Source organism: Boleophthalmus pectinirostris, unplaced genomic scaffold (genome assembly GCF_026225935.1).
Source record: "Boleophthalmus pectinirostris isolate CB_2022bp ecotype Guang Dong unplaced genomic scaffold, ASM2622593v1 HiC_scaffold_3, whole genome shotgun sequence".
In the NCBI taxonomy this organism is placed as follows: Eukaryota; Metazoa; Chordata; class Actinopteri; order Gobiiformes; family Gobiidae; genus Boleophthalmus; species Boleophthalmus pectinirostris.
This window is the reverse complement of record NW_026571299.1, coordinates 18,066,942-18,085,518: the sequence shown is the minus strand read 5'-3', so window position 1 is coordinate 18,085,518 and position 18,577 is coordinate 18,066,942. Positions and strand designations below refer to the sequence as shown.

The following is an 18,577-nucleotide window of genomic DNA, read 5'->3' as shown; positions in this document are numbered from 1 at the left end:
ATATTCACTGTAATGCAGGATATGTGTAAAGGGTTCTTGGCCTGGTGTATTAACACATTTATTTTATTTTACCTTAATTAAACAGGAAAATCCCACTGAAATTAAAAACCCTTTTTTCAAGGGAGTCCTGGCCAAGCAGTTTTACACAACATACAAACAAATAGAAATGAAAGATCCTGCCCCCTTCACTTTTCACTCACTCTAAGTAAAAGTCTCTTACATTTCGCTGACACCTCTGACAAAAAATTAGCTCCTGGTTGTCCTGTAGCTTTAGCTGCTTTGCTTTAGCTCTTGTAAATGAATCTGCTCCACTGCTACTCTGCCAAACACAAAATGCAGCACTTTAATTCAAAATTAGCTTTTAATTCATCATTTGAATGTGTAGATGGTGCCATTGTTAACATATTGTCACTTCTATTAGGTATGAAACCCACTTCGTTTTGAAACGTCTCAAATGTCTCTTTGACTCTGACCATGTGCTCCTCCGTGTGTGCTCAGTATTTCGTACAAAACTCCATAAGATCACATTTTCCTCTCCTTGCTCCTGGGTGATTGTTCTAAACGTCGCGCACTTGCGCTATGCTCCCGCCCACAAGCCTCCTGCGGCCAACCACACAGATCAGAGATAGAGACGAGTCAGTTTGACAGACGGCCAGAGCAGCCAATCAGTGCTCAGAGCAGGCCAGGCACAGAGCAGCGAAGTTTTTCCTTCAATCAAATATGGATTTTTCCACACGTTTACCAACAAGTTTAAAAAAATACAGTTCTGTTTAGGGAAAAAAAAAAAAAAATCCTTTACAAGAAAACTAAAATCCGGTACAGCTCTATAAATTCTGACTGTCAGTAAACCTCTGTTCTAACACCTGATATGTTTAAATTAACTCTGTATAGTCCAGATAACAATTTGCCATTTATTTAAATTTGTGAACTGAAGAACACCCTTATAAGATATAACTTAGAATAATTTGGTAGATTGTTATCTTTAAGATTAAAAAGAAAATAAACTAACTGATTTATTTAAAACAACAAAGGAAATAAAATAAAAAATAAAAACAAACACCCACAAGCAATGACAAAATTTGCAGTACTTAAAATGTTCCAGCAGAGGGCGCCGTCACCATACAAAAAGCCATGTTTTGATCAATTTGTTGTTGGTTAGTAAAGGTAGAACTATTGATTGAACTGTGACATTGATCTGGTTTCGTTTCTGGCTGTAACTTTTTTTTTAACCATTAAACACTCAATGATGTCATTAAAATCTTTTATTTACATAATTTTATAATACACTAATACAGGAGACCTGAAATCAGGTAAATATAAAAACATAAGGATAAGACATCACATATGACTAAAATCCAAAGACAAACTGAACAATAAAATAATCATTAAAATAATGACAAGTTGCATACACCATTTGAAAGGGTCCCTCAGCTGTCTAATATAGGTTTTTAAGAGGTAAAAACGAATTCGGTCAGAACAATTTGGGCCAGTCACATCAGACACAGAGAAATCATAGTTAAATAAGGTGTATATCAAAGCCAAGTGAAGTGCTACACGGTTCATTATTTTCTCATGTTTCATTTTGCATACACAGTATACACAGCTATGAAGCACTCACATTCTACACAATGAAGACCTGAGCATGTCCACAGACACTTCTATGAGCACCACATCCAGTTTCGCAAGAGTGAAAGCAGGGGTCATATAACAAAGGGAATATAAAATAGTCCAAATGTATCAGATTATTCTGGAAACAGACTACAGGATGGGAAATTGAAAACATAATTTAAAAACTAAATGTAATACATATGTTAAAATGAATTTAGTGCATCTTGAATAATAGACGGTGGCTTCTTAATAACCATTATGTCATAATATCAAAGCGATGTGAGAGTCCTCAGTCTTCAGCTGTCAATCATCTCAGACAGCTCCTGCAGCAGGTCGTCCTCTCCGAGGGTGGGGTCCACGCCGTCCTCCAGAGGGTCATCGGTGGTGAACTCACTGATCAGTTCATCAAAGTCGTCCACTGTTGATGTCAGGGCAGTGCTGCTGGAGCCACTGCGGCTCACAGCCACTGGTCCTACGCGACTTTGGCTGAGGGCTCTTCAGTGTACGGCTAAGGGGAAAAATGCTTTCATGATTATTTCAGAACAGCTTTTCTGCATTGCATATTTAAAACTAAAAGCAAAGAAAGAGTTGAATTTTGCCTTTCAAAGCCTAAGAATACAGCTGCCTTATTACAAATGATTTCAATTTTATTTCCATTGGAAGTTATTTGTAGTAATTTGACTAAGATTTTTATATAACTAATTTATGTTTCATCTAGAATTTAAACACTACCCATGAACTACTCAGACTGGACATGTAAAATCCTATCCACTGTTATTATGCTATTTAGGAGAGCACAATTTTTGTTATGATCTCTTTTGAATCTACCTTTGGTTAACTGTAGAGTCGTCTGGGACCAGGGCTTCTTGGACCTGAGACACAGGAGTGGGTTTACACGAAGAGTCAGAGGAGGTGACGGCGTTGTAGAGAAATTCTGAACTCTGTGCATTGTCTGAGGATGTGGACGAGAACATCTGAAAGCAAAAAATAATAATTGTGACGTTTCTGGCCCAAATATGGTTTTGTCTTTAAAACATTCACTTGGCAGATGTGCAGTGGTCATACCTGTGAGTCTGCACAGACTGCCTCAGACTTGGGCTTGTTGGAGGTGCTGTTCAGGGGCTTGACTGCAGCCACAGCAGAGCGCTCTGGAGCTTTTCTCTTCTGTCCAGGCTTTAGATGTACACTCGGTTTCACAACAGATGGCTTCACATTCAGTTTGGGTCTCACTGAAGGGTAACAACATTATAGAACTTAATTAATACTTACATGGACTTTAAATTTCCTTTGGATCAATAAAGTATCAATCTATCTTTCTACATGACATGCTTCCAGCTAAAAGCAATACTACAGTACCTTTGCCTTTGGTGTCTGCTCCTTTCTCTTGAGTCTGTCTCTCTGGAGTGATGTTCTTGGATGCTGACTCCTTGGAGACTGTGCCATTGTTTTTTACAGGAGCAGAAACTTTAGCAGGACTGGTCTTGGTTTGGGGAACACCTGAATCATTGGTAGTTGAGGAGTCTGGAGTAAACATTATTTTAGCAGGATCTTCCCTCTTGACAGCAGGACCTTCTCTCTTGACAACAGAATCTGATGATTGCTGTTCAGTTGTGTTTTTGGTCTGGCTGCTTGAAGAGGCAGGCTCCTCAGTGTCGTTCTTACGAAGACGTTTCTCGCGCATAATCTCCTCAAAGGTCTTCACTTTAATACCGTTACTAGAAGACTGCAGAAATATACACAAACATAAGAAATGACAATAGTTCAACATGTGCTAAAAAGAAGAACTAAGACTGCAATAGTAGGTTTAGTACCTCAGGTGGATTAGGGGTAGACTTGGGTGGCTTCTCTGGTTTCTGTGTTACATCTTCACTCTTCTGCGGGATGTCTTTGCCTATTGAGCACAATGGAAGAAAATACATCTCAGTTACATTCCCCAAAGACAATGCAAAACAGCTGCATGTCCTCTCTCATAGTGCACCATGTCATTTTTTGGTTGGGGGTTCATCACCTTGTTTCTCGGGATATTTAATTGCTCTGCCTGGAATGATCCACACTGTAGATAGAAAGGTTTAATACCATACCATATTGTGAAACATTCCAGACAGAGCAATAACATCTCTATGGAGAAAAGCATATGACAGACCCTCCACCAGAAAAAGTACACAATGCACCTTTAAATCAAATTGGCTGGAGGTTGTGTCTTACTCTGTGAAGCTGCTTTCCTGAGGCGTAGTAGGCGGGGTTTCTTTGCACTGGACTCCTGGGGGTCAGTTGTTACCTGTTGAACCTCTTCTTGAGCCTGTAGTCGGGCTGCCTTCTCCCTCCGGATCTCCTCCAGGGTCTTCACTCGGATCTCACCTCCACTCTCCTTTACCTCCTTTGCCTGGGATCTGACAGCCTCTGCTTTGTCCTGGCTTTTGTCTTTGCCCTTTTCACTTGGATGCTTGTCTTGTTTCAGATTCTCTTCTTGTCTTTTCTTCTTTGCATGAACCATTTCTGAGAAGGTTTGAATATTGCCAATAGAGTTGTCTTTGACAGTGATGGCTCTCTTGAGACCTTTGGGATTTTTGGTTATAATTGTTTTGGTGATGGCAATTTCTGAAACAGAACCTTCTTTTGGGTTCTGGGATTTTGCAGCTTTTTCTAGTTTAATTTCTTCCAATGTTTTAATTCGGATTTGCTCTGGTTTTTTGGACCTCGTTTCAACTGTGAAGTAAGAATAACATATTTTAATGGAGTCTTTAACAAAAGAAGCAAGTTAAAAAAAACAAAAAAACAATCATTACCTGGTGTTTCAGCAATAAGATCTGATGGCAATGTAAGTCTCTGCTTAACAGGCTTTGAAGCTGCACAAGGAGACAAGAAAAACATTTGTTAGTCAATTAATCACACATAAAATGAGATACAATTGCTCACTGTTTCAATGATATCTCACATTTTTGAGGTACTGGAGGTTCCTCCTCATCCATAACTTTGCCAAGGCGCTCAGCCAGACTCCTCCTCAGAGGGACTCCGCACCTAAAGTCCACAGCTAAAATACACACTCATGAATAATCAAAACTTTAACACCAGGTTTTACTCCTGTCCAGTGGTCTTACCATCTCTCGTCTGCATAAATGAATTTTCTTTCCCACCACTGGCAGACGTATCACCACCAGGATATATAGCCCTCTTCATGCTTGCTTTTAGAGCTCTCCTGAGACGGATTTCCTCCAGTGTGCTGACGCCAAAGTTCAAAGACCCATCTGTTAAAATAGGCACAAAATGAGTACCTTAATTTCAGTTGATGTCGCACCACACCACTCTGTTGCATTCTTGATCGTACCCGATTTTGGCCCTCCTGGTTGCTTTCTGGGAGACACTCCAACCTCTCCTTCTTCTGAGAACTGGTCTGGAAAATAAAAATATATATTTAAAAATAACTTTAACTATGTGGTGCATATGTTGATATAGACAAAAGCTTTTACCATCTTCATCTTCATCATCATCAGCTGGGTTGATCACCACTGGGGGGTGTGTAGGGCTTGGGACTGGCTCCTGTGTTTCACTCTTTTTAACACCTCTGACCTGGGGGTTGGCTGCTGTGGGCAAAGTGGGCTGTGAGGGCACCGGCTCCTCCGGGGGCACTTCCTCACTCTTCTTCAGACCTGAAACATTGATGGCAAAGTCTGAAGTCTGATCCACAGTGTAATGGTGTTGATAATATGCAAGTATCAAACTAAACAATGTGGGCTCTATGATGCTACATGCCCTTACCTTTGTCTGCTGGAACAAAAAGTCCATCGATGCAGCGGGGTTTCTCATGAAAGAAGGCACAGTGTGGCTTCTGACAGCCCGCAGGTTGGTTCTCCCAGTAACATGCGATCTCTTTACGGTTATGCTGTTATATAGAAATGTACACATTAGAAGATTGTGATGTTTTGTTTTTACCTTTAAGAACCAGATGGGATCATTTCCTATCTACTTAATTTTCCAACTGTAAATTACCGTAATTTTCATGTGGCGAAACTTGCAGACGGGGCGAAAACATCGGCCCTCCTCCCACAGGTTGCAGACAACCTCATTTCCAATCGCAGCTTCGCAGTGTCTAAATGGACAAGCATCTCCCTGGTAACAAGAGGGACCTGTTAAGATTTATTTTCCTTAAATATAACGTTAAGCCAAGTGTTTTTCTCTTACTTTAGTGCAGGTGGAATAATAAAAGAAGTAGCAGTCATCTCCATGGTTAGTCATAATAATCCTGGCGTGTCTGGTGGAACAGGTTGCCAACAGGTTGATATCACTCTTCAGACCCAGTGGCTGCTTCTTTTCAAGGTCAAAAGAACCTTCCCTGCAAACAACAATAAAGAGGTAAGAAGAGCAAAGGATGTTTCACACTCTAGGAGCCTTTTGCTGTTCCAGTAACTTGTAACACAAATGTGACATCCACAAATAAGCTAAAATGATTCTACTAAAGTAAAGTTTCAGTATTCATGTAGTAAATTATTTTTTTTTGGTTGGAACTTGGGGCAGAATGTTCAACAGTGCTAAAGTAAATGGTGAGTGGAAAACAACAACAGTTTTTTACACACACACTTGAGAGGGAACTCAATAACCTGTTGGTGAAACTTTACCTGAGGACACAGAGCACAGGTGACCCGTCAGGGCGTGCAGCTGGTAGTAGTTCTTCTGGCAATTCAATCCTGAAGGAACACTTGATCCATAAGAAAAGAGGACAAAGGGGGTGGACAGTCCAGACACTTGTGATGCTACCACATTCCTTTTCGATGTACTAAGCACTATGGGTGTTGTAGGATTTTGGAAGTCCTTTAGGGTATTTAATTTTTCTTTCTTTTTTTTTTTTTTTTTTAATTGGATGCCTCGCAATGGAAATGAGGAAAGGGCTCAAAAACACCACGAAAAAATCCAAAAAATGTATTTATAAAAACGAAAATTATAAGAGTAAGAGAAAAACTCTTCAGCTTTCATCTGGTCTTCTAGAACAAAAGGTGTTCAACTTGACATTCAGTTAAAGACAGCAAGATGCTCAAGTTGAGGAAAAAAAAAAAATCTTCTGAAAAAAATGCGAAAAAATGAAAAACTATCCATATCCGTCTAATTCCAAAAAAAAAGGCCAAGATGGTACCTGAAACCTAAAAAAAAAAAAAAAAAAAAAAAAAAAAAAATCACACCCCACCTGCTGGAAACTGGAAATAGGTTAAGACAAGTCAACAAACAACAATACATTTTAAGGACAATTATATAACTTATAATTATCTGATTAAGGTAGGCGCGTTCTAAAATACATCTACAATTATACCATTTCTTTTGCTGTGAGGCTGTGTCAACTTTTCTATATAACACTGGTTTACTTAAAAGTTAAACCCAAGTTACAAAGCCAAAAGTCAACCGTGTCTGGCTGTGTTACTTTTTGCAAATCTCAGTACCATAGCTGTAACAAGCAACTACTGCTTCAGTGCTTATTATGCAGGTATAAAAGAAGCTATGTTTTCCAGTTATATATATTTTACACACAATTGTTTTTTAAAGAGGCATGCTGTTTAATATTTTCACATACATTAAGTCCACACTATAGGAAAATAAATAGCATAAGACACTTGATTGTAAAGGCCTCATTTTTTTCCCCCTCATGATGCAATGCTGAGTAGAGTTATTTACAACATGCAACCAAACAGATGTGTTGGCAATGTCATGTTTTTATTTTAACTAGGCGACAAGCATACAGCTAACTACACTGTGTGCATAATTATTAGGCAAGGTGTATTTATGAAGGTTAACTTAACTTAAATTGAAAAACTACAGTGCTCTTGATCAATCCAAAATGTAAATAAACCTCAAACCTAATTATTTAGGTTTTATAAAACAGCTCAAAATGTACAAATTTCTTTTATTTCTTCTTCATTCTTCTCAATAATTGCCATAAGCCTTCCAATCATAGTCTGTCAGGTTCTTGATCTGCTGACTATCAACTTTTTGTGCACCAGCAACCACAGCCTCCCATACGCTGTTCTGAGATGTGTACTGTTTTCCTTCACTGTAAATCTCCCATTTTAGAAGGGCCCATAAGTTCTCAATAGCGTTTAGGTCAATTGAGGAAGGGGGCATGTCATTATTTTTTTCAGCTTTAAGGCTTTTACTGGCTATCCATGCAGTGGAGTACTTCGATGCATCCAACTGAGCATTGTCCAGTATAAAAATCATCTTGGTTCTCTTGAAAGATGCCCTTTTTCCACGTACCACTGCTTGTAGAAAGTGTCTTCTAAAAACTAGCAGTAAGTCCTGGAGCTCATTTTGAATCCATCTTCAAACCGAAAAGGTCGCAAAATCTGTTTTCAGATATTTCTTCGCACCGTCTTGACATTTCAGCTTATGTTCCTTGTTCAGTGGTGGTTGGGTTTCAACTTTCCCTACCATGTCTCTGAGCACTGAACACCTTGTACTTCTGGACACTCCAGGTAGGTTGCAGTTCTGGAATATGACAGCGCTGGAGGATGTTGGGTTGCTGGTAGCTCCATATTCGATTCTTCTAAAATCTCTTGGAGTTAATTTGCGTCTTTTGTTCTCCACATGTTTCTTGCGACACTGTTGACTATTTACAAAACATTTGATGGTTCTGTGATCAAGCCCCAATATCTTTGCAATATCAAGAGCGCTGCATCCCTTTGTAAGACTTTTTAAAATTTTAGATTTTTCAGAGTCTTTTTTGACCCATTTTGCCTGAGGAAAAGGGGCTGCCTAATAATTCTGCACACCTTAATATAGGCCACACTGTCCCTCATTAAACACATCATCTGATAGGCTTAAATCCAATAATAATTCAAGTTTATACAACTTGAAGTTGGAGAATATAAATAAAAATCGTGATATGGTCAAAATACGCACTTGCCTAATATTTGTGCACACAGTGTATATACACTGTATTGCCAAAAGTATTCGCTCACCTGCCTTAACTCGCATATGAACTTAATCCATAAGGTTTAATATCACGTCGGCCTACCCTTTACTGCTATAACAGCTTCAACTCTTCTGGGAAGGCTGTCTACAAGGTTTAGGAGTGTGTTTATGGGAATAGTTGATCACTCTTCCAGAAGCGCATTTGTGAGGTCACACACTGATAGGCCATGGAAACCCATTCCAAGAAGCTCTCTACGCACTGTTCTTCAGCTAACCTTAAGGCCACATGAAGACTGGAGGTCTGTAGCGACTGACTGCAGAAAGCTCGCGACCTCTGTGCACTACGCGCCTCAGCATCCGCTGACTCCGCCCCGTCAGTTTACATGGCCTACCACTTCGTGGATGAGTTGCTGTCGTTCCCAATTGCCTTCATTTCCTTGTAATACAACTGACAGTTGATTGTGGAATATTTAGGAGTTTGGAAAAGGTGGCATTCTATCACAGTACCACGCTTTAATTCACTGAGCTCCTGAGAGCGACCAACTCTTTCACAATGACCCCCTCCCGTCAGCTTACGCGACCTATCACTTCGTGGCTGAGTTGCTGTCGTTCCCAATCGCTTCCACTTTGTTATAATATCACTCACAGCCGACTGTGGAGTATTTAGCAGTGAGGAAATTTCACAACTGAACTTGGTGCACAGCTGGCATCCTATCACAGTACCACACTGGACTTCACCGAGGTCCTGAGAGCGACCCATTCTTTCACAAATGTTTGTAGTAACAGTCTGCATGCCTGTGTGCTTCATTTTATACACCCGTGGCCACGGAAGTGATTGGAAAACCTGATTTCGACTATTTGGATAGGTGAGTAAATACTTCTGGCAATATAGTGTAAGTGTTCGTCAGGCTCATCGACTCTATGAAGGCCTAGCCACAACACAAATAAGCTTAGCTTTAGCAACATGCTAACTTAATACTTAGCGATAATTTAGGGCAATCAAAATACGTAAAGTAGGTGTGGAATGTGTATTATGTTGCTAAAATGTGCGAAAATCATGTTGAATCAATTACCAGTCAGGAATATAAAAAAATGAAAAAGATTCGCGTAGAAAGAAGACACAACCCTGTTCCGTATGCTTCCTTGTCGTAGACCGAAACAAAATGGCGGACGCAAACGAAAACACGAGAGGGGGGGGAAGCCCAAGGAGGGGCTTGCGCCGTGGCACCGCCCACTAAAGCGGGTGTACTTTCCAGATTTTTTTTTGTAATTTAGAAATTAGTGCATACTGCATACAGATTTATTAGACCTGGCTGTTACAAAAATTATTTAAAAACAGAACGCATACAAGGCAAGCCTACATTTAATTGATTGCGAAATATAGGCCTATAATATGTTTGCCCGATCGTTGTAAACTGTATGCTATCGATAATTGAGAACAGGCATGTTTAAACGTATAAAACAATTTTGACACAGTTTTACTCTGAAGGGCAAGCCGGAAGTGTATAGTAAACCCCCTGGCCGGATTGGGCAGTGAGCAGTTCAGTGTCAGCTGTGTACTTTGACAACACTCCTAACTTTGGCTCGGTACTTCGCCGCCTACTGCTGACAGACAGTGGCAGTTGTTTTCTAATTTTGTTCTAATGCATTTTATCACGACTGTCTATAGGTAGTTTGCTCGCTTTTCAACATACAAGTGTATTTTTGCCTGCTAAATGGACACTGTTCAGGTAGGCCTATATGGTTTTAAAGGGCTTCTATAGGTTCAGCAAAATACTACAATGTCAGGGTTGTAGGTTAATAATGTGAAGAGTTCTTTCTGTTATTCATAGAAACTGGTGTCGGGCTTTAAATTGGACCTGGAGCCACTGAAGGAGCCCATAGGATTCATTCGTGTACTAGAATGGGTAAGTATTTGTCTTGATATAACCATGCTGTTGTCAAAAGGTGAAACTGTATGAGTGTTAAAGGGGTTTGTAGTTTAATCCCCCTACTGAATAAATCCATGTCTATGTTGTTGTGCAAGACACTTCTGGCCCCATGCCTCGGGAGTCTGCAGAGTGCACACACTGGAGGCAAGCCCTGCATAGGCATGAGTGAGTAGGTTGATGAGTATGCTCTAAGTCTGTAGCCTATACAAAATTAAATAAATGGACATTAAACTATAGTAGTTGACCAAAACATGAGAGTAAAAGCTATCATCAGACCCATAGTGTATATTTTAAGCAATGGATTGGAGGTATGCAGATTATCGAAATATAGAACATATTGTGAATGTTGTTTTCATGGTTTGATTATCAAGTATATTATTGGTATACTTAAATATATATATTTTGTCCATCTCACCCCACCATGCTCTGTATTAAAACAATCCGTTTTATTTAAGTCATTAATATACTAATATTCTTAATATTCTATAAAATATACATACACTATATTTGGGTTTAGGAAAACCTGCATGTACATTTAAAGCAGAATAATGCTTTCTTGGGGGTCAAGCCAGGCTGTGCAATTCTATACTCTGCTTTGCTCCTTCTTTGTCCTATTTTAACCCTTGACTTACTACTGTATAAAAATAGAGTGAAACAGATGCACATAGTGTCTGTCTTTAAGGAGATTAACCAGAATTCTCCAATGTCTAATAAGATAATGAGCACAGCCTTGTTATATTGTTATATTTATGTGAGTAGTGTAAATTATTGCACAATGAAAAAACAATCTTTTGGTATAATTGAATTATTATGCATGTACTACAAGTCAACAGCTTGTCAATGCTAGGAGTGGACAGATCCTCCAGCCCAGCTCGTCCTGACGATGGGCCCAGCTCTGGATCTGGAGACTCACTGCAGTCGTCCACTGCTCCTGACAGGTTGCCCCAGCGGCACCGAGCACAATGTCAGAGGAATTATAAAAACAGTGCAGATATTTTATTCCTTCACTTTATAAACACTTTATCCCAGTTTGATCGTGGAGTTGATCCTGTTTGAAGAGGAAGTATTCTATTGTGTTCACTGTTCAGCCTTCCTGCTATTGTCCCAGCATTTGATCCGACTGCTGACTTAGACTTTTCCTATATGAAACACAAGATAACACAAAGGAAACACGAGCTGCAAACTTCCACTTATGTGCTAAAGCATCAAAAATCAAAATCCCTAATGTACAATGTAAAATTCTCCAACCTATCCTTGTTATGGTTGAACCGCTCTTTCAAAATCCATAAAATTGTTTCTGTTTCAGCTATATGCAAGCCTTGAGCTCTGAGTTTTCATAGCTTAGTAATTAAGGGTTATATTTTATGCATGACCTATGAAAAGGCATGTCCCAATGTCTCAGCACTGCAGTTCTGTAATTTTTAACTACATTGCTCCATCCGAATTTTGAAGGAAACTGTGTAAATAATCAGACAATGTACAGTGTAAAATGTTAGCCCTGGCTCAGAGTTTTATACATTGGGGCATGTAATATTTATCTGAAAAGTAAAATGTTGTGCAATTCTACCAATTCTGTTACACTGACTAGATAAATATTAACAGTGTTTATTTATATTAGACTTCGCCAGGAAATTATTTGAACACCATAGCACAGTAGCACAGTAGAGGAAAAAATATAAATACTAATAATAAATTCAAAAACAAGAAGAGACTGGTGTCAAATAAGTCTTAATTATATAAATGTACATGTATAAGTAAAAATTAAATATACAAACGTACTAATACAAATATCTCAACTACATACAGGAGTTTGTAAGGAAAAACAGTGCAAAAATGAAATAATGACATGACATAAGGTTACCTGCTACATAAGGGTGAGTTGTACAGTTGTATAGAGTATGTTATGAATGTAGTCTTGTTTCTCTCACTGTTTGAGCGGAGCTGTAGGAGCCTGTAGGAGAATGAGCTCCTCTTTCCCTCAATGGCCTGGGGCAGTGGGTGAGCAGGAGTGTCCATGATGGAGAACAGTTTATTCAGTGTCCTCCTGTCTGTCATATTGTACCATAGGATTAATTAACTGATTGATTGACTCCCCACTTGTTTGCAACATCAGTGGAAGAAATAGTCACGTGCCAGGCTTGCCAGACTAGTAAATTACAATAATCAGAAACTATTACATGTTTTCTCTAGATTTTTGCCATCTTTGCCTTTGCTACAACTGGAGGCTACAGTGGGTCGACCAGCCTGATAGTTGAATGTCCAGACTCAGGCGAAAAGGATGTGATAGCTGTTTTTGGATACCCCTTCAGGTACAGTCAAAACGTCTGTGTATAGGGCTACAAAATTCATCGCAGTCAAATTGAAATTGCAGTTGCATTTGAATGGACACAATTGGCAAATTGCAAAGGCTGTGATACCATAATTTCGCATTTTGAACTTCGGAGATGAAGACAGACTAATAATAAAGGATTACTCAAATGTGTGAATGAAACAAAACACAACTATATTTTTGATGTGGTCTCGTTATAACATGACTCAAGTTCAAAGGAGTAATTTCTGTGTAATATGAGCCCTATAAAATGTACACTTTGATCAGAATCATTCAAACATAAATCACAAATTAAACTGCAGTGGCAATACTTGTCAGAAAAATCACAATTAGATTTTTCCCCAAGTCATTCAGCCTATCGGTGTGTCAGAAGTCTGTTAGATGGGAAGATATATTCTTAATATTATAATTATGCAACATTTTCTGGACAGTTCACGTCAAACCAGCAGCTTAACCTTTGTGGGCTGTAATTTTTTCTCATATTTAGACCTACAATTTACAGTGATGGGAAAATTTATGTAGTTTCAGAATATTGTATACCCTTAAAATGCATCTTTTAAAGCATTCTGATACATGGTCCAGTCAGAGTACTGTATTCTGAATACTTTTCACAAAGTTGCATTATATTATAGTGTAAAAACATGTCATGTATTTATAAACAGCTTGATTTTTGTTTCACTGTTGTTATGTATTAATTTATGTTTAATTAGAGAAAAAAATATCACACATGCTCACATTGCAAGAGCTGTGTTTTCTTTTGTCCTACTAATACTGTGCAGTTCAGAATCAAAATGACATGATTAAGTTCCGTTGTGTATTCCTTTGATTTTAGTAAGTGACTGTACTCTGAATACCACCAATGAAAAAGTAACTGTTCCAGAATACAGTTCTGAATATGCATTTTGGTACATATATTCAGTTACTTCCCAACACTGACAATTGAGCATTAAGATATTACTAATGTGTTACTCATGAAATGTCGCTAGTCAATAAATTACCCATGGGTTTCAGCTTCCTATTATAAGCAACGTTTTCCCCATTCAAAAGCTGTATTTATATATATTATGTTTTTGTTGTTAACTGCTATAGTTCTGATTTTTCATCATTCTGAAACCCATGAATAACTTTTGTGATTTTAATTACTAAAAACAACTGTCATGTGTTCTGTGTTCAATTGCTTCTATGGATAAATCTTCAATGGTGAGATATAATTTAAACTAAAACAGTGAATTAACGATGAAGCAACAGGTGTCACTTTTTTAACTCTCTCATCTTGACTTTACAGGTTACCATCTTATTCCTACACCATTCCATCGTGTACCCAAGCTCCAGCCTCAGAGCTGTTTCTACAGGGTGACTTCTCCTCCTCCGCAGAGTTCTTTGTCTGTATTGGGGTGTTTGCATTTCTGTATTGCACTGCTACACTTGTTCTCTACTTGGGCTTCCAAAGTGTGTATCGTGAGACAAGCCGTGGACCCACCATAGTAAGTGATACATTTCTGCAAATATTCTAAAATAAGAATATGCTTGCGTAAACTCAAATGCATATACCATATGTGCGTGCTGTAGAAAAGATTATATTAAAGGTCATATATTACACCAAAAAGGATTCTTGTGAGCTGTAAGCAATGCCACAATGTTATTACCTCCTCAAAAACATACCTGGAGTTGTGTTTTGTTTTACTCACAAAGCTCAAAATGCTTGGTTCTACCTTGTGATGTCATATAGTTGTAGTTTTCAAGTTAGCACCTATTTTTACCCTTAGCCCTGCAGAGATTAGCACTTCTAGAGCTGAAATTATCCAAATGATTGTAGTTAAGGTATGGAGTTTAAAAACACAGTGGAGCACTTCCTGTATTACTACATGACATCACAAGGTGGAACAGAGTGTTTTATGTGTGAGAGGAGAACACAGTCTAAATATGCAGAGTTTGGGTGAATGTGTGAATGAAACAAAGCACAAAGGTTTTTGATGAGGAAACAAAAGAAAATAGTGTAATATGGGCCCTTTAACATCACAGACTTTACTATATCATATAAATATGGATTTTTTTTTTTTTACTTCTCTTAATTTTTGCTGTTATTGTTATTAGTAAATTGTACAGACCCCAGTTGGATAGACCAAGACACTGCACAATTTAATTACATGGACAGCCATAACTACACGCTTCGACAAAATTTTACAAAGATAAGTGGATCTGGAATCGTATCGTGTCTCCCCAACTGGGAGACAGTTGGGCATGATTGACAGGCCAATCAGAGAGACACATGGCTGTGTCAAAACAGAGGACTAATAAACAACATGGATTTCTGCAGAAAGTATAGCCCTATACTGTTATTTATCTCAGGTAAAAGAAGTTATACGTTTTGAATGTTCCAAGAATTTTAGAGAGGAGATATCTTTTGCATTTAAGAGACAAATGCAACAAATTAATGGCTGCAATGGGACTGGTCCAAGATTAGATGGAGTAAAGAAACTGAAAATCGATAAACCTGAAACAAAGGGAATATGACAGACTCTTCAGAGCAATGCAACTTCATAATTAGAAGAATTTCTTTAACTTATATTTTTGGTTCTAATCAAAATGTAATCTGTTTTTGTTTCTCCAATTTTTTTTTTCTTTCAGGACTTGTTAGTGACAGCAAGCTTTGCCTTCTTATGGTTGGTGTCATCCTCAGCTTGGGGCAAAGGTCTGACTGATGTTAAATGGGCCACTAACCCTAAGCACCTGATTGAGACATGCCAGGAGTGCAAGGTCAAAGAATGGCCATCCATGGGTCGACTCAATGCCTCTGTGGTATGTAACTGAAGCAGATATACACATATTATTGTTATTGCAGGTATGTGTTGGTCATACTGTAATCATTTAAGGCACCGCAAACAAAACTTCAATCCTGTACTTAACAAGATTCTGACACAGAAGGATCTTTTGATACCTAATTCCAAGTCTGATTTTTGTAAGTTTTAACAAAAAAAAAGGGGAAATTAGTTGGGTTTTTTTTTGGGGGGGGGCTAATTTTTGGTCAAATCTTGTTCAAATACAAAATAATATATTTTTTTGTATGTAATATGTCAAGAAATTTAAAACTTGGTCTTTTCATGTTTCCATTTTGAATGTCCCAAACTGCAAATTTGTACCAGTTTTTACACATAAAATGGCTTATTTTTATATATGAAAACATTACATGATAGAAAATCTGTAATATATTTATTTCTTACATTTGAGTAAACTACAGAAGTTTTAAAATTCTATCTCTATTTTACTTTCCTATTGTATAGTGCCTCGCCCATTCCAATTAATACTACTATATAAATCAGAAAGTTTCCTAAAATGTATGGATCATACTGAAAGTAAATAAACACATTACACCTTGTAGAACTCCTTTCCAGAGCAAGTTCTTCTCTTTAAACTGGACATCAGTGAATTAATCTTGAAATACACCAGAAGCCATACACCATATCTAGTAATGCCATGTCGCTGGAGGGTAATGATTCCTGTAACAACTTACGCATTGTGATAAATAAGTGGAAAATATTAGAGATAGAAATATTAGCCCGATATTAGAAATTGAAATTTAAACTTTTTATCATATCGGCTATTAGCTTTAAATCTCCTGCACAGGCTGATATTTTGTGCTGCTGCCTAAAAAAAATACATGCAACGCTTTATTTTAACACTTTAATGCAAAGAGAAAACAGCTGAAAATGCGACTGGAATTTTAGGAAAATAATCAAAATCATCCCAAAATTATCAGCAGAGTTTATCAGCCATTGGTTGCTTTGGATTCTGAACAATCAGTATTGGCACTGGCCATGAAAAAAACACATATTGGTTGGTCTCTAGAAAATATATATCCTTTCATTAATTCAAACAAGTATAAAGCAAATTGTGCCACAAGCCACCATCATTCTAGGGAGTGTTCACAATTGAGCCACTTTTTGGTCCTGATCTAGTCCAGGTTTAGACCCAAGTCTGATGTGATGAACAAAAAAACAAAATAATAAATAAGTTTGCATACTTGAATCAGACATTTGATCTGTTAAAAAAATGTGTATGGCATTGTATGCTTGGTATAGAACTAATATCAAGGGCTGGACATTAGAGGGAGGATGGTCCAGTTTGAGACACCTGCTCTTTATATTAAGTGGAAGTGTAGGATGTTAGCAGAACAATAATCGAGCTCCCTATGGATGTAATTGTATCCAAATCTCTGTATACAATATTTTCTCAATACGCATCTCACAATATGATATTTATTGTGATATTTTGTGGAGGCTAACCAAATTGTGAACATGCTACTTTTTCCTTTTAATATGCCATGATAAGCCTTTGATACTTTTATAATACAAAGAATTAAGATTTATAAATGCTTAATAAGTTATTTCTTCATGTAGTCTGCACTGAAATAGCAAAAGGATCATGGTCTTTGTAGTTCTGTTTTTTATGTTTCTATTACTGCACCACAACAATGAATTTAAGCAAAGAGACTTGTGATTCGATATATTGTGATTGCCCACAATATTATTGTGAGACTTGAGACTATTGACGATACAATATCGCAATATTTCGATTATTGTTACATCCCTAATTAATACAGTCTTGTTTTTAACCTGTCTCTTTTCAGATCTTTGGCTTCTTAAACCTGATCCTGTGGGCAGGCAATTGCTGGTTTATTTACAAAGAGACTCCATTCCATAAAGATCCTGTCCCAACAAATGTGTCTGTAGAAGATGGAGAAGGCCCAACTTCCTACTCCCAATAGTGAGAAACTTCACTCTACGGTTCATCTGCTTTACTCAGTGTAGCCTATGAACTATTTGTCAGCTTTTTACTTAACCATAGATTCATTTTTATTACTTTTCATTTCTTGTGACTGAATGAAATACTAAATAATATAAAACTGGTTTCTGTTATCAGTGTGAAACTGTGAGCTCTAGTAAAATGATGACCATAATGAGACCAGGAAGACAGTTATCCTACTCTTCTGCTGTCTGCTTTGGATTATCTTTCCATTTGTCTCTTATAATCACATAGCCGGCTCAAGGATGAATGATTATTATACAATTCGTGTTTTTGTTTTTTTTTGTATGTTGTTTGAGGTTGGAAACCACTGTAATTTCAGTTGCTGTTTGTATAATATGACTCTGGGTCAGGACACTGATTATAATAGTAGCGTAAATACTTTGAATAAGTACTATACTATTACTGTTACTGTTACTAATACTGTTTGTCTTTTAATATTGTAGATTTTAGTAAACTATCACATAGCAATTTATTCACATCTTATAGCAATGTCACACTTTGAACATAATGTATGTATGATGCTGAGTCAAATGGTTTTCCTTTTTAATAATCATAAGTTACCGTCAGCTGGGACAGGGTAGGTGAAAAAAAAACAGAATTACTCAAACACGCTTGAATCAGTCAAACACCCAGCTAAAGAGGGAAAACAATTATTACATGGTTATAAGCTCAAAGGGTTTTTTTTTTTTTTTTTTTTTGTTTTTTTTTTGCTCACTTGTTTCAACAAAAGTGTTTCTTTGGTGCTCAGAGCAGTCTATTTTATTTAAGTTGATCTTTTGAGGTTTCTGTTTATTTCAGTGTATGCCAAGTTAATTTCTTTCAATAAAGCTTAATGATTATTATCTTGACTTTTTTTTATCCATGAGCATCATGTGTATCATGACAATTGAAATGGCTTTGTCTCTAAAACTGTTAAGGCATAGGCCTATGTAAATGCCCAGTATGAAAAGTGGATAAACTAAAAATGTTGCCTATAACAGGAAAATAATAAATTTATTTCAATAATACT

General features: G+C 37.6%; 2 protein-coding genes across 3 annotated transcripts; one reads left to right on the top strand and one right to left on the bottom strand.

Moving 5' to 3' along the window:
- Positions 1-1,247: 1,247 nt before the first annotated feature.
- Positions 1,248-9,689, bottom strand: zc3h11a (zinc finger CCCH-type containing 11A). Of its 2 annotated transcripts, XM_020930902.2 has the most exons (16): positions 9,576-9,689; positions 6,222-6,290; positions 5,788-5,938; positions 5,596-5,715; positions 5,365-5,488; positions 5,076-5,255; positions 4,934-4,999; positions 4,707-4,853; positions 4,544-4,639; positions 4,395-4,454; positions 3,814-4,314; positions 3,420-3,499; positions 2,965-3,331; positions 2,674-2,837; positions 2,437-2,582; positions 1,248-2,116 (listed from the first exon to the last, which is right to left on the bottom strand). In XM_020930902.2, the coding sequence occupies exons 3-16, from the start codon at positions 5,839-5,841 to the stop codon at positions 2,014-2,016; spliced, it is 2,208 nt and encodes a 735-aa protein (XP_020786561.2). In that variant the 5' UTR covers positions 5,842-5,938; positions 6,222-6,290; positions 9,576-9,689; the 3' UTR covers positions 1,248-2,013. The 2 variants fall into 2 exon arrangements, with proteins under 2 accessions (XP_020786561.2, XP_020786562.2); XM_020930903.2 differs by lacking the exon at positions 6,222-6,290 and having other exon boundaries at positions 9,576-9,664.
- sypl2a (synaptophysin-like 2a) lies at positions 9,663-18,410 on the top strand. The gene is made up of 6 exons (XM_055160192.1): positions 9,663-10,232; positions 10,335-10,409; positions 12,624-12,742; positions 14,048-14,246; positions 15,391-15,561; positions 17,390-18,410. The coding sequence occupies exons 1-6, from the start codon at positions 10,218-10,220 to the stop codon at positions 17,525-17,527; spliced, it is 717 nt and encodes a 238-aa protein (XP_055016167.1). The 5' UTR covers positions 9,663-10,217; the 3' UTR covers positions 17,528-18,410.
- Positions 18,411-18,577: the final 167 nt, after the last annotated feature.

Excerpts from the sequence above, each read along its gene's own strand:
- sypl2a (XM_055160192.1), top strand. Across the intron at positions 10,410-12,623 it reads TCATTCGTGTACTAGAATGG|ATTTTTGCCATCTTTGCCTT; the intron begins GTAAGTATTTGT and ends TGTTTTCTCTAG. Across the intron at positions 15,562-17,389 it reads GTCGACTCAATGCCTCTGTG|ATCTTTGGCTTCTTAAACCT; the intron begins GTATGTAACTGA and ends GTCTCTTTTCAG.
- zc3h11a (XM_020930902.2), bottom strand. The coding sequence starts at position 5,841 with ATGACTAACCATGGAGATGACTGCTACTTCTTTTATTATTCCACCTGC. Across the intron at positions 4,455-4,543 it reads ACCTCCAGTACCTCAAAAAT|CTTCAAAGCCTGTTAAGCAG; the intron begins GTGAGATATCAT and ends CTCCTTGTGCAG. Across the intron at positions 2,583-2,673 it reads CAGTCTGTGCAGACTCACAG|ATGTTCTCGTCCACATCCTC; the intron begins GTATGACCACTG and ends TTTTGCTTTCAG.